Genomic DNA, 14,388 nt, shown 5'->3' with positions numbered 1-14,388 from the left:
GTTTTGTTTGTGTGACTTATCAATATCTATTTGTGTTTAGACACGTGTTCAGCACACTCACCTCTGTGGTCCAATCTCCTCTTCTATCAGATTCCTTCTTCAGGCCTTTAGCTTATGCACCTATCATCCCAGCTTCTCACTTCATTCTCCTCCCCCACCCACCTACCTTCCCGCTCACCTGGTCTCACCAATCACCTGCCGGCTTGTTCACCTTCCCCTCTCCCCCAACCTTCTTATTCTGGCTTCTCCCACCTTCCTTTCCAGTCCTGATGAAAGGTCTCAGCCCAAAATGTCAATTGTTTATTCCCCTCTATAAATGCTGTCAGACCTGCTGAGTTCCTTCAGTGCTTTGTGCATGCTGCACTATTTGCTCTCATTTTCCACTAATTTATCAGATTTCTTATTGTATAGTAATCTTTTTAAGTGTTGCACTGTTCTACTGCCACAGAAGACAAATTTTATGACATGTTAGAGATAATCAACTTAATTCTGATTCTGCGGTGTGTTACAACTTTCGCAGTAGTGCCATCAAAAAATACAAAAACAGTGTGTTTGCATTTCACCGCTTGCTTTTGTTCTTCTTATCTTCCGCTTTTAACCTACAATAAGCTTTGTCTTGAGGAAGTGCATCATCTGTATAGTTTGGAAAGTTATTATTCAGAGCCTTCAATATAAATTTTGTCTGTCAGGTTGGAGAAATACTGTTGTTGCCCTGTGTTGGATCATGGTGTGTTTGCGACGCAGAGGTTCTTTAGAAGTCAAGAATGAGGCATAAAATGTGCTGCTTACGGTCATTTTTTTTAAGGTGTTAAAAGAACAAACAATGAGCACAAGAGAACCGAGAGAACAAAGAATTCATTATCGCCTTCTACACAAAAAAATAGCTATAACAAAAAAGATAACATTCCAGTGATATGAATTGGCTGAAACTGTCCAGATTCAAGTGGCATGACACTGCTGCAGAAAAACTAATGAAGCTTTTATATAAATACAGAAGCAACTATACCACAATTACTGGAAAATTCACTGAACAATTAAATGTTGGTGATTGTCTTAAAAAAACAAGAAAGCTAAGAAAGTTCAACTATAAGAAAAATGACAAATCTACACCCTAATCCAACACAAATAATCACGTAACATTGGTAAATTATGAATTTTTTTCGAAGAAGGTTTAGTATGCTGCCTTGATGGACATATATGATTTTCTTAACAGTTGACGCAGATGTAGATGAAAGTGAAATTCAGTGACTCGCTCTGTCTTTAAAAGCTTGTTGGATTTGCACAGCATTTAATTAAAACCAATGTTGTCAACAGTTTTCAACCAGATTCTTTGGCCACAGATGGTGCTAAAATGATCAAAAGAGCACCTTATTCAAAGCCAGGTGAGGTTTGATTCACTTTAATGTTGGCACAGAGAGTGACACCACAGAAGTGCTGCAGCCCCCATCTACATTATTTTTACTGTCAACACCTTTGGGCATGGATACGCATCTGGAGTGCGCCTTGAGTGTGGAGATGTTAACAGCTGTTTATAGTTACATGTTAGCAGTTGCAACTGGATTACCCAAGGTATTCCTCTGTGGATCAAATTAAAATCTGTGTGGTATTGACCTCTGAAGAAAGCAGTCAAAAGACTTAAGGGTTCCTGATATTTTTATTGCCTTTGCTTTATATTTTGATTGCGAGTGCTCCCTGCACCAAGGTGATAAATATTTTTGCTCTGTACAAGACCAAATGTTGACAGTTTTTTCCTGTTTTGCTAGGATTACTGAACAGCAGCTGTTGGAATCTACTCCAGTCTGTGTTTCTATGAGGGATGAGGTAAGCAGAGAGAAGAAAGCCCTGCCTTTTAATAATCAGCTACTGTCTACAAATTATCAAATTATTGTGGCAATTTGTTCAGCCTAACCTTACCTTTACAAACGGTCCAATTGTTGTAGAGTTTCCAGATTCAGTTTCCTGCAGTTATAATTGTTCTGATGGAAGGAACAAAGAACGCATTCACCAAGTATTTGTCGTTATGAAGTTATACAGCATAGGAATTGTCCTTTCAGTCCCCCATGTCTTTTCTGACTATCAAGTTATCATCATCATCATTATGTGCTGAGCCACATGACGTGGGCGATCATACTCTTCCATCTGTTATTCTTACTCTTTTTGCTATCCGTGACCGTGATTGTTCTTGGCAAATTTTTCTACAGAAGTGGTTTACCATTGCCTTCTTCTGGGAAGTGTCTTTACAAGACAGGTGACCCATAGCCATTATTAATAGTCTTCAGAGATTGTCTGCCTGGTGCCAGTGGTCATATAACCAGGACTTGTGATATGCACCGGCTGCTCATACGACCATCCACCACTTGCTCCCATGGCTTCATGTGACCCTGATTGGGAGGGAAGGTGCTAAGCCGATGTTACACCTTGCACAACGGTGACCTGCACACTAGTGGAGGGAAAGAGCATTTTACACCTCATTTGGTAAAGGCATATCTCCTCCCTACCACCCAGACTATCGAGTACTTGTTAGAATCTTCTTAAACGCTGTAAGCAATTCTGCTTCCACACCCTCTCTGGTAGTATGTTGCAGGTACTCTCCACTCTCAGGGTGAAGAATCCTCAGATCCTCTCTAAACTTCTGACTAATTCATCTGATTTAAGTGTGTTTCTGTGCCTTAGTGACTCAGATACACTGCCAGATACTTCTTAATTGTGAGAGTCTGTGCCCCCACCACTTCTTACACAATTTGACTTTGCTTCATGATATATTAGGAGTTGAGGTACTCCAGGATTGTTAGCCTTTACTCCAACACTATTTGAGTAACCCAGGCAAGGTCATATGAAGAAATATGAGCAATTCACCAGAGTGTTCCAATCTTGGCATCTTTGTCAAGAATTGGAGTTTGACGGAAAATTCTAGGCATGCTCAATCCTGCCCTTGGTACAGTTTTTATTAAAAGACTGTCCTTGTTATAAATAGGCATATGAGAGTGTAATAAAATTGTTGTTCAAGTGACTGTAATCTAAACTCACAGATCACTGTAGACAATAACAGGCCCTTTGGCACATCCAGTCCATGCAAATCCATTGATCTGCCTGTTCTTATTGACCTGCACCTGGACCATAGCCCTCCCATCCATATACCTATCAAAATTTCTCTTAACTCTTGAAATTGAACCTGTATCCACCACTTACACTGGCAGCACGTTCCACACTCTCACCACCCTTTGTGAAGAAGATCCCCCTCAGGTTCTCCTTAAACATTTCACCCTTCATCCTTAACCCATGACCTCTAGTTCTCATCTCAACTGACCTCAGTGGAAAAAGCCTGTTTGCATTTACCCTAGCTATAACCCTCATAATTTTGTATACCTTTATCAAATTTCCCCTCAATCTTCTACATTCCAGGGAATAAAGTCCTGACCTGTTTAACATTTCCTGATAACTCTGGTCCTCAAGTCCAGGCAACATCTTTATAAATTTTCTCTGTACTATTTCAGTCTTACTGATTATCTTTCCTGCAGGTAGGTCTTTTCCCTTATGAAAGAAGAATGCTGTTATAGTTCTTGAATGTTGAGAACATACAGTGGAAAGAACTTTGGGAGATGTGAGTTTTTTCCCCCTTTTTGCTGCTAAAGTACCAGAACAAAATGAGGGCAAAAAAATCTTCAATTTTGTTTTAAAGTAGTTTGAGTCGATCTCTACCAAGTTGTACCTTACAGGTGCAGGGGGATAAACCTGTGCCACTCAGTGATGCATGCATTTCTTACGCTCTTCTTGGTGAGCCTGCATCTGGGTCATGCACCAAACTATTAAAATTTGTTTTAGGAAATTATTGCTTCATAATTAGATGTATAAAGAAATTTTACCAGCTTCATCAGTCACTTTTTGTTTTGATGAAGGACCCCAGACCCTAAAAGTTAACTAAAATAAAAACAGAAAAAAAAATATATAGTGCCTATAAAAAGTATTCACCCCCTTGGAAGTTTTCAGGTTTTATTGTTTTCCCGTATTGAATCAGTGGATTTATTTTGACTTTTTTTGACACTGATCAACAGAAAATAAGACACTTCCGTGTCAAAGTGAATACAGATTTTTTTTTTTATGAAGTGATCTAAATTAATTACAAATATAAAACACAAAATAATTGATTTGCATAAATATTCACCCAGATAATATGACACCCTAAATCAACACTGGTGCAGCCAGTTGGTTTTAGAAGTCACATGATTAGTTAAATGAAGAACACCTGGGTGTAGTCTAGATATTTTGTAGTGAGACGAGAGCAAGGTCAGGTTGGGGGGATTTGGGGTCCTTAATGATGGATGCTGCTTTGCTGCAACAGTACACTTTGTAAATATGCTCAGTTGTGAGGAAGGGTTTACTTGTAATGGACTAGGCTATATCCACTATTTTTTGTAAGCTTTTCAGCAGGTTAGGCTGTTTCTGGGGCAAGAGAAACAATTTGCACTTCAGGTTGAATAAATGCTGGCCACTTCCATTTTTTGTTCTTTTTTTTAGATTTCCATTACCTGCAGTGTTTCCTTGATTTTCACTGAAAAGTTAACTGGTTCTCTTTCCATAAGTGCTGTCTAACCTGCTGAGTTTTCTACGTTTTGTTTTATTTCTAATATTTACAGTTTTTAAAATTTTCCAAGCTGTCACTATCCCTGTCTCAAAATATTTAATTACAAAAATAATAATTTCAAACAGTGTTACAAGGAAAAAAAAGAAAAAATGGGTAAGTCTACCTTCAGTCGGACTTAAGAATTTTTTTTGTAATGATAATAAGTTCTTTTTGGTATTAAAAGTGTCAAGAAAAACCTTTAAGCAGTGTGAGACTAGAAACTAGTCATAGAACGGACTGGTCTCTAGTCAGTGTGAGACTCTAGTCAATATTTGACTAATAATCAATAATTAATACATACCAATTTATCTCTGTAGATAACTAATAAATATATACCCCCCCCCCACACACACACACACACACACACACACACACACACACCCACCCACACCTAATAGATAGATTTCAGTGGATTCTGGTTAATTGGGACACATCAGGTCCAATACATTTTGGCTCAGTTAAGCGTCTGGCCAAAGTGTCATGGAAATAGTTAAAAAGATATTTTATAAACAGTAGCAAATTACCAATTTAAATGAAATATAGAAGGAATTAGAACACTAGGAATACAACTGTACTCTGCTACTATAAAAATAATACTTATTGATGAAGGAATTAACCTGCGTTGGGTTCTTTTGTCTGTAAATGAAAAAAATCAGCATAGACAGGTACTACAGATAGTGGTCTGTTTTCATACAATGCTGTCAACGATTGCATCCTCCAAATCTTCTCTTTCATTCTAACATTCATGATGATTGTTGACACCTTCAAATTCTGTGTATACCTAACATTGAAGTAGTGAAATCGTTTCATTTTCATACTCGACCATTTCTGTCATCTTCCGAGCTTGAATACTTGAACCCACAGTGAGCAATGCAGTTCAGAATTGTCTTACTGCTTACTTCTTCCCAACTAGCAGTAACAAAAATCACTGCTTTTTGAATACGAACGCAAGTAACTGGTGCTATTTAAAGACTGTTCTCTAGAAGCACAGTGTAGTATCTAACAGCCACGCAGGTGCATGCTACTGACATTATTCACAAAATTTTTGGCAACAGTTTCCTGCCTCAATTAAGCAGTGCAGTGTCTTAAATAAATGAAGGAATCCTGGCTATTTTCTCAATTCATTTTTGTTCTTTAAGAGTTGTCCTATATAAGTAGCTGCTCTGAATAACTGATGGCCCAATTAACTGGAATCCACTGTATGTATGTATGTACATAGGAGAGGCTCAGTTTGGATACTTTGGGACATCCTAGTGTTGAGCTGTAGCTAGCATGGAAGATGTCGCCCTGGCTTTGAAGTTCCTGTCTCATATATTGCAATGGTTCTGAGAGAGAGAGAGAGAGAGATTTGCCTTTGCTTTTGGCTTTCATGTTCTGTCCTAAGGCATTTTAGAGTCAGTGAGCTTGTTGATTTTAAGCCAAATTGAGAAAGCAGTTTTGAAGACAGCAAAGTCCTAAGTACTGCAAACAAGATAAAAGATTAAAGATTTTTTGTTGTGTTGCTTGAGGGATGAACTTTGGCTGGGTTTGATTGTTGCAGAATCCATTCTTCCTTCATCCCTTTTGAGCTCAAACTAAAAAAGGTTCAAACAACCTAAAAGTTTTGGCCAGTGTAAACAATTCTCTGTCTGGAGCTGTTCAACACAGCTTCTGTGGCTCTTTCAGTAGACCTGTATTAGGTGTAGTTCTGGCACCTTAAAGCATCTGGTCCAAGATCTAAACCCTATTCATCCAACAAAAAAATATTACTCCTTGGAGTTCTGTTCCATGTTCAGACTCTGTCTGTCAGAACAATATTAAATTCTCCATTTATCCCAAGGCAGAAATCTAAAGGCCAATATTGAGGCATCAGAAATATTTTAAAAAAATTCCTTTAGGTGAAAGTAGACATGATTCTCTTTCACATTAAATGAACAAATGTAAACCTGTCATTTTAAATTCTAAGTGAAGTAAATATCTTTTCTTTCTTCACTATCACATTGTTTAAATGTTTATCTCTTTATATTTTACTCAGTTGTAGGTTTCCTGCTGAGGTCAGTAGATTTCTTTTTATTTTTCCTGTATCTTAGGCAGATGAGATTCACCATAATGATTCTGTGGATGTGGGACTTGGAGTTATATAGATAGTGGAAAAGCAGGAGTTGTTTTCCTTGGACCCCAGGTGGTTGTGAGGAAGAGTCCATATTTCCCATTTCCCTGTCAAGCTAGTTAAACCTCCTCCGTCAAAGCCTCTCCTCAGGGATTTTGATATGGGTGGTTTGCTAGAGCTTATCTTGAAAGTTTAAATTGGTTTAGCAGGAGACTGGGATACAGAGTAGATGTACAGTGGATGGGAGGGACTTCAGGGAAATATTGAATTGACTTTATTTCTTATATCCACATACATGAATAAAAATCTTTGTTATGTCTCTGTCTAAATGTGCAATTTATAGTATGTACAACAGGACAGTCAATATAGCATAGAAATACAATTATGTCAGCATGAATTAATCAGTCTGATGGCACAGGGAGTAAAGGAGGGGGCTTAGGACTCAGCCTGAGGGCCACCTGTGTTGATGGTCAGAGGAGCAGAGGTGAGGGAGCCCACCCTTACCATGATGAGCTTAATTTGTCACATGTACAGTACATCGAAACATCTGTTGGCTGCTGTTGCTTTTGTGGTCTGAAGGTTTTTAGGAAATCAAAGGACTTGTACTCAGATTGGAGATATCACAAATTCCACTGATAACAATTAAGCTAGAGAATAGTGTGACACCTGCTACTAAAAACCAAGAAGTTTCTACAGAACGGTAGGAGCAACTGTACCATAATTACTGGAAAATACACTGAATAATTACATGTATATAAATGATTATCAACAAATACAAGCAATCATAGGAAACTACATGGAAAATACAAGAAAAATAACAATTCTACACCCCAATCTAACACATCCAAACACAGTGAAATGCATAATTTGTGTCATTAACCGATATGGCCCAAATATTTATTTATTTAGGAATAGAGTGTGGAGCAGTCCCATCAAGCCGTAGCACCCCAGCATCCACTCATTGTGCTGGGGCAGCCCACAAGTGTTGCCATGCTTCCAGCAACAACATAGCATGCCCACAATTTACTGACCCTGAACCGTACGTCTTTGGAATGTGTGAGGAAGCCCAAGCAGTCATGAGGAGTGCGTACAAACTCCTTAGATACAGCAGAAGGGTTTGAACCTTGATCTTCTGGTCGCTGGCACTGAATTACGCTAGCTGCTATGTTACTGTGCCGCCCCAATATCGAAAAGGTAGGAGAAAAATTAAGCCACTCTATTTGGCAGAGCAGATACAGGTGTGGTAAGGCACATACAGAATAAGAAAGTTAAATTACATTGAATGCAAGCAGTAAGCAGATGACCTGGAACATTGATTAGCGCTAGGAAATATGATACTGAGAATGCGTTATCATGGAGACATGGTTGACAAAGAGCCAGGACTGAAAACTAACCGTTCTGGGGTATAGGTGTGATGGGATGCTTTGGATGTAAAAGAGGAGGTGACATTGCAAGATTAATTGAAGAAGACCATTATTGCAATGATCAGAGTTCAATATGAGTGGCAGGGTGGAGATACGTCTCTATCAATGGAGGTCTGCAGGTCACCCTTGTGCAAGGTGTAGCACCTGCTTAGCCCCCCCGCTCCGATCAGGGTCACGTGAAGCCATGGGGGTAAGGTGTCGAATTACTTCTGTGGAAAATTTTGCCAAGAGCAATAATGGTCATGGAAAGACACAGCACATAATGAACAAACAATTATTGCAATAACGATGGAGGTGATTCTCAAAGAATCTTCAATTGAGGCCATATCAGTTGAGTTTAGGAGTAAATGGTGCTTTTTCCATGCACCTACTGCCATTTTCCTCAAGGTGATTGAGGGTTTAGGAGGTTCTTATACGATGCGTTGGCAAGTTGCTGCAGTGTATGTTGTAGATGCTGCGAACTTAGGACTGATGTTCTGATGCTGGAAGAAATATACGTGCAGGCTTTTAGATTGGATGCCAGTCAAAGAGCTGTTTAGTCTCAATTGCTGATGAACTTCTTAAATGTTGTAAAATTTCACTTGCCCATATATGTGATGAGTAGTTCATCCCCTTACTAGATGGTTGAAGACTATGGGGACTATGAAGGTGAACCATTTGCTGCTGTAGTCTCCCGTCTTTGACCTGCTTTTGCAGCCACAATATTTATGAGGCAGATCAACTTTGCCCAACTCATTCTTACTCATCTACACAGCAAATTTTTTTTGCCCATTTTAAGTTCTGATTAAAAGTTCAAGGAACAATTTTTGGCAAGGCAACAGCTAATATAGGCAAGTTCAGAAAAAGTCCTCTGGCCAAGTTAAATATTTTTCTAGCACTGGTTTAATTTTGAAAATTTTGCTGCTCTTGACACATCTTTTTAAAATTGCTTCCTATTAACTGATGCTTTGAACTATTTGAGAAGTGTTTTGTTTTGAATTGGTTATGTCAACTTGAGTTATTTTGTAAGCAAATACTGTATGAAAATGCTTGAATAATTTACACATGGAAGAACAAGCAATATAGTCAACAGCTACAAGCCTATGAGTATTTGGCATTGCTTTACATTTCAATGACATTACTCCGAATGACTGTGTTGGTGGTACTTTCTCAAGCAAATGGAGAGCTTCATCAAGTCTTTTGGCAGCTTCTTGGAAGGGATTGCAACACCTTTAACCTGTCACTATTATTGCAGCAGAAGTGATCCAAAGTTAATTGAAATAATAATCAATGTAACATTAAATTCCTGTCAAAGTGTACTTAGAAGTACTGTAATAACTTGAGCCATAAGGAAAGGATTTATAAGGAAAAATGCTTCATGCTACATTTCTAAGCTAGGCTTTATAATTGGATTCTAAGACCTCTGAGGCATGGCTGTTAACATTATAGGTGGTCAAGGTGATGGTGTGCTGATTCATCAAATGATGTTGAGTCATTGCTTAAATATGACTGTGAAACATTATATGTTTGACATTTCAGCAGAGAAGGAGAAATTCCTTTCCCATGAAACCGGATGGAATCAATTCCATTCCCATTCTTGACCGTTGAGTCTAAACTTGTTGTGTAGTCTCCCATTCTGACTCAGACTCATGCTTTGATAGGAATTTACTCTTGTGTTGATTGTTGTTACAATGAACTTGGTCATTATTAGATCATAATAATAGTTCGACTCCATAAGGAGTTAATCAGTCAGCCTTTCAAGTCTGTTGTTCTCGTTGTTTTACGCCATTAAACCATGACTATGTGTCTCAATTTAATTTAGACCAAAAGACATAGGAGCAGAATTAGGCCATTCAGCCTATTGAGTCTGTTTCAGCATGTCATCATGGCTGATATATTATCCCTCTCAATTCCATTCTCCTGCCTTCTCCCATAATCTTTAACACCCTTACCAATCAAGAACCTACCAACTTGCACTTTAAGTATATCCTTTTCCTGCAAAAAACAATCTGTTTGCTTAAAAAGCTACCTTTTTAAGGGTCAAGTCCCAGATTTCCCCTGTTCTCTCTAAGGAAAGTACTTAAGGCCAGAATACAAGGAATCTGAAATATAAGGAGAAAGCTTCAAGAATGCTCAGCAGGTCAAACAGCAATGGCAAGTTTAGTGGAGTTGTCATTCCTGATCATTCTCCAGTGCTAGTCAAGTTTGTACCTGAGCATCTGGGTCTGGTTGTGCTGTCCCTATATGTCAATAACTGGCCACCATGTCCTTAAGCAGAGTGGAGGTTCAGGGAACAGAATTTTCAGTCGGTGATCCTGCTCACCAGCTGATGGCAAATGTCAGTGGAGAGGTATGAGAAGAGAAATGTGGAGAGAATGTCACACAAAGGTGTTTGGTATCGTGGCCTTCAGCTTAACTTTTGTGCAATTGTTCTATAACGTTTACATATTTTAAGTGTGTATATACTTTCATTCTGTATCTGTTTCAGATAGCTGGAGAAAATGCATTAAGGAAAACAACCCTTAAATCAATTGGACTCACTGGTGGTAGTGCCATAATTAGGTAAGGCAAGTTTACTTGAGCTGTTGCATTTCAGTGACTGCATTATTAGATCTGTCATTTTCAAGATTGTGATTTACAGAAAATAACCAAGACACTATTTATATTTTAAAAAATTCAAAGGTCAGAATGTTTTCTGTCAAACACAAGAACCTTAAAAACCATGGAGAAGAATATAATGGCAGGGAGGAGCACAGGTCAATGTTCAAAGTAAATTTATGATTAAGGTATATATAGGTACCATATACAATCCAGAGATTCATTTCTTGCGGGCATGCTCAATAAATCCAATAATAGAATAATAACCAGAATGAAATACTGCACCAGCTTGGGCATTCATCCAACGAGCAAATGACACCAAACTGTGCAAATACAAAAAGAAAGAAAGAAATAATAAATACCAAGAACATCTGGTGAAGAGTCCTTAAAAGTGAGTCTTTAGATGGTGGGAACATTTCAATGCTGGAGTGGGTTAAGTTATCTCTTTTGGTTCAGGAGCCTGATTGTTGGTAATAACTGTTTCTAAATCAGGTGGCACGAGTCCAGACGCTTCTGTGCCTTCTTCCTGATGGCAACAGTGAGAAGAGAGCACATGGGTAATATTACAGCTATATAGGACCCTGGTCAGACCCCACTTGGAGTACTATACTCAATTCTGGTCACCTCACTACAGGAAGGATGTGGAAACTATGGAAAGGATGCAGAGGAGGTTTACAAGGGTGTTGCCTGGATTGGGGAGCATGCCTTATGAGAATAGGTTGAGTGAACTTGGTCTTTTCTCCTTGGAGCGGTGGAGGATGAAAGGTGACTTGACAGAGGTGTATAAAATGATGAGAGTCATTGATCATGTGGATAGTCAGAGGCTTTTTCCTGGGGCTGAAATGGCTAACACGAGAGGGCATGGTCTTAAGGTGCTGGGGAGTAGGTACAAAGGAGATGTCAGAGGTAATTTTTTTATGCAGAGAGTGGTGAGTGCGTGGAATGGGCTGCTGGCAGTGGTGGTGGAGACGGATACGATAGGGTCTCTTAAGAGATTCCTGGATAGGTACATGGAGCTCAGAAAAATAGAGGGCTATTTGGTAACCCTAGGTAATTTCTAAAGTAAGTACATGTTTGGCACAGCTTTGTGGGCTGAAGGGCCTGTATTATGCTGTAGGTTTTCTGTGTTTCTATGTCCTGGGTGATTGGGGTTCTGGATGATGGATGCTGCTTTCCTGCTATAATGTTTTGTGTAGATGTGCTTGTGGTGGGGAGGGCTTGACCTGTGATGGACTGGGACGTATCCCCTACTTTTTGTAGGATTTTCCGTTCAAGGCATTGGTGTTTCCTTATCAGGCTGTGAAGTACATAGAAAAGTATAGCAATGGACTAGGCCCTTCAGCCCACAATGCCAGTTCAAACTCAGCATCTATCTGCATGCAATCTACATCTCTCAAGTCTGAAGATGAGAAAATACTTGAAACGCCTAGCAAGTTTGCTTGAAAAGAGAACAGTTTTTCAGGCAGACATCCTTAAATGAGTCACCATTCTGATTCTGTTATTTTTTTCCCCCTCTGCTTTCGGGTAAATGTGCTGGTTCCCGGCAGTTTGTGTTAGTAGAGAGCCTATATGAAAGGTGGTAGTCAATGGGCTGCATTGGTGAACTTTGAAATTGTGCTGTTTGTTTATAATAAAAAATGGATTGGTATGCGGGAGGGAAGCATTAGATTGATCTTGGAGTTGGTTAAAAGGTCGGAACAACATTGTGGGCCGAAGGGCCTTTACTGTGCTGTAGTGTTCTGTGTTTACATGTACCATTTTCCCCATTTAATAGCTTCCAGAATTACAGCCAGGCAAAGTAATGATTTATATGAGTCTGTGAAGTGCTTTTGAAGTGTAGTTCTATGAAACTTACAGTTTTCTAACTAGTATTAAAATGCTCTAACTAACTCTGTATATAAGGATTATTTTTGAGCAGCTACTGGGTGAAATTTAATTGCACTGTAGTAAGCAAGGTTAACAAGATAGTTGATTTAAAAAAGAAATTATTGGTTACGTATTCAATTCCTGACATGGTATGACCCATATTAACACACACAAAATGCTGGAGGAATTCAGCAGGCCAGGCAGCATCTCTTGAAAAGAGTAAACAGTCAACGTTTCGGGCTGAGACTCTTCATCAGGACTGGAAGGGAAGAGAAGTCAGAGTAAGAAGGTGTGGGGAGGGGAGGAAGAAATACAAGGTGGCAGATTATGGGTGAAATCAGAAGGGGGGGTGAAGTAAAGAGCTGGGAAGTTCATTGGTGAAAGAGAGAAAGTTATGGAGGAGGGGGAGTGATAGAGGATAGAAAATCATGGAAGAAAGGGAAGGGAGAGGAGCACCAGAGGGAGGTGATGGACAGGTAAGGAAGTGAGGTCAGAGAGAGAAACAGAGAGAGAAGTGGTGGGGGGGGGGGGCATGAAATTGCTGTTCATGCTATCAGGCTAGAAGCTACCCAGATGGAATATCAGGTGTTGCTCCTTCAACCTAAGTGTGGCCTCATTGTGGAGGTGGAGGAGGCCATGGCCCGACGTGCTGGAATGGGGAGAGAGAGTAGAATTGAAATGGCCACTGGGAGATCCCACATTTTTTGTCAGGTGGAGCAAAGGTGCTTGACAAAGTGGTCTCCCAGTCTAGGTCAGGTCTCACTGATACATAGGAGGCCACACTGGGAGCACCAGATACAGTAGCTGACACCAGCAGACTTGCAGGTGAAGTGTCACCTCACCTGGAAGGACTGTTTGGGGGCCTGAATGGTACTGAGAGAAGAGGTGTAAGGGCAGGTGATGACCCATATTATCTTTTAAAAAAACTCGATATGAGCAGTTAGATTTTTGTACAACCCAAGGGTAACTGTGTTGAGTAATGGCATGCAATAAAGAATAAAAAAATCCAAAAATATTTTGATTACTCGAGGATGTTGTGTAGCTAGTAGCAAAGTGTGTTTATAAGTGAAATGGTATACATCTAGTGAAGGCTAGTGCTGTCTCAGTCAATAAAGTGTGGGGAAGCAAGGCGTGCTCCTAAATGAAACTTGTTCTCATGATGTGCTTCAAGTAAACTAACCTATTTTGAAAAGTAGTAATTGACTACATATGTTTTTGCGTAATCCTCATTTTGCTGTTTCATATCATCATATGGTATGTATTAAGGAAAAACCCTGATAGTTGACAGTCTTGGAAAGGATTATACACTTCAGATGGCAGGTGGAATGCAATTAAATGTTCAGTATTTATGAACATCAAATTTGCTTTCTGCTATAATTTTCATAGTTGAATGTAATTTCTGAACTAGTAATGATATCTTTTGATTTCTAGCACAAACCAAATCAAATATTGTAAAAAAAAAGTTTTTAAAAAAGTTTAATCTCATGATGTGTGGGAGCCGGAATGGGTGCATTTATTCCACAGGTTATAACAAAAGTGGTGAGAGGCACATAATATGACTGCACATGCTTCCTGGCACTTTTGTTACAAGGTCACCAGATAAACTGATGTGAATTAGTGATGTATCAGGCAGGCTAGCTCGTTCTATTGAGATTTATTCAGTCAGTTTATTTTTTCCCAAGGGATAGACTTCAAATTACTAGATTAATTGAATTAATTTGTATAAATTGCAAAAATAGTATTTGATCACTGAGTTGTGTAACCAGTAATATAACTCTGAAATGTCAGCACGTCAATGGACATTTACAATT

General features: G+C 39.2%; 1 protein-coding gene across 2 annotated transcripts in view; it reads left to right on the top strand.

Annotated features, from left to right (window-relative positions):
• Nucleotides 1-14,388, top strand: part of aspscr1 (ASPSCR1 tether for SLC2A4, UBX domain containing) — a 296,886-nt gene that overhangs the window by 74,856 nt on the left and 207,642 nt on the right. For both annotated transcript variants that reach the window (XM_059948372.1, XM_059948373.1), the window contains exons 5-6: nucleotides 1,764-1,821; nucleotides 10,602-10,675. In XM_059948372.1, coding sequence (XP_059804355.1) covers nucleotides 1,764-1,821; nucleotides 10,602-10,675 — 132 coding nt within the window. The remainder of the gene's footprint in view (nucleotides 1-1,763; nucleotides 1,822-10,601; nucleotides 10,676-14,388) is intronic.

This window comes from Hypanus sabinus, chromosome 23, assembly GCF_030144855.1.
Source record: "Hypanus sabinus isolate sHypSab1 chromosome 23, sHypSab1.hap1, whole genome shotgun sequence".
Taxonomy (NCBI): Eukaryota; Metazoa; Chordata; class Chondrichthyes; order Myliobatiformes; family Dasyatidae; genus Hypanus; species Hypanus sabinus.
The sequence above is the reverse complement of the archived record's forward strand: the minus strand, read 5'-3'. Positions and strand labels throughout refer to the sequence as shown.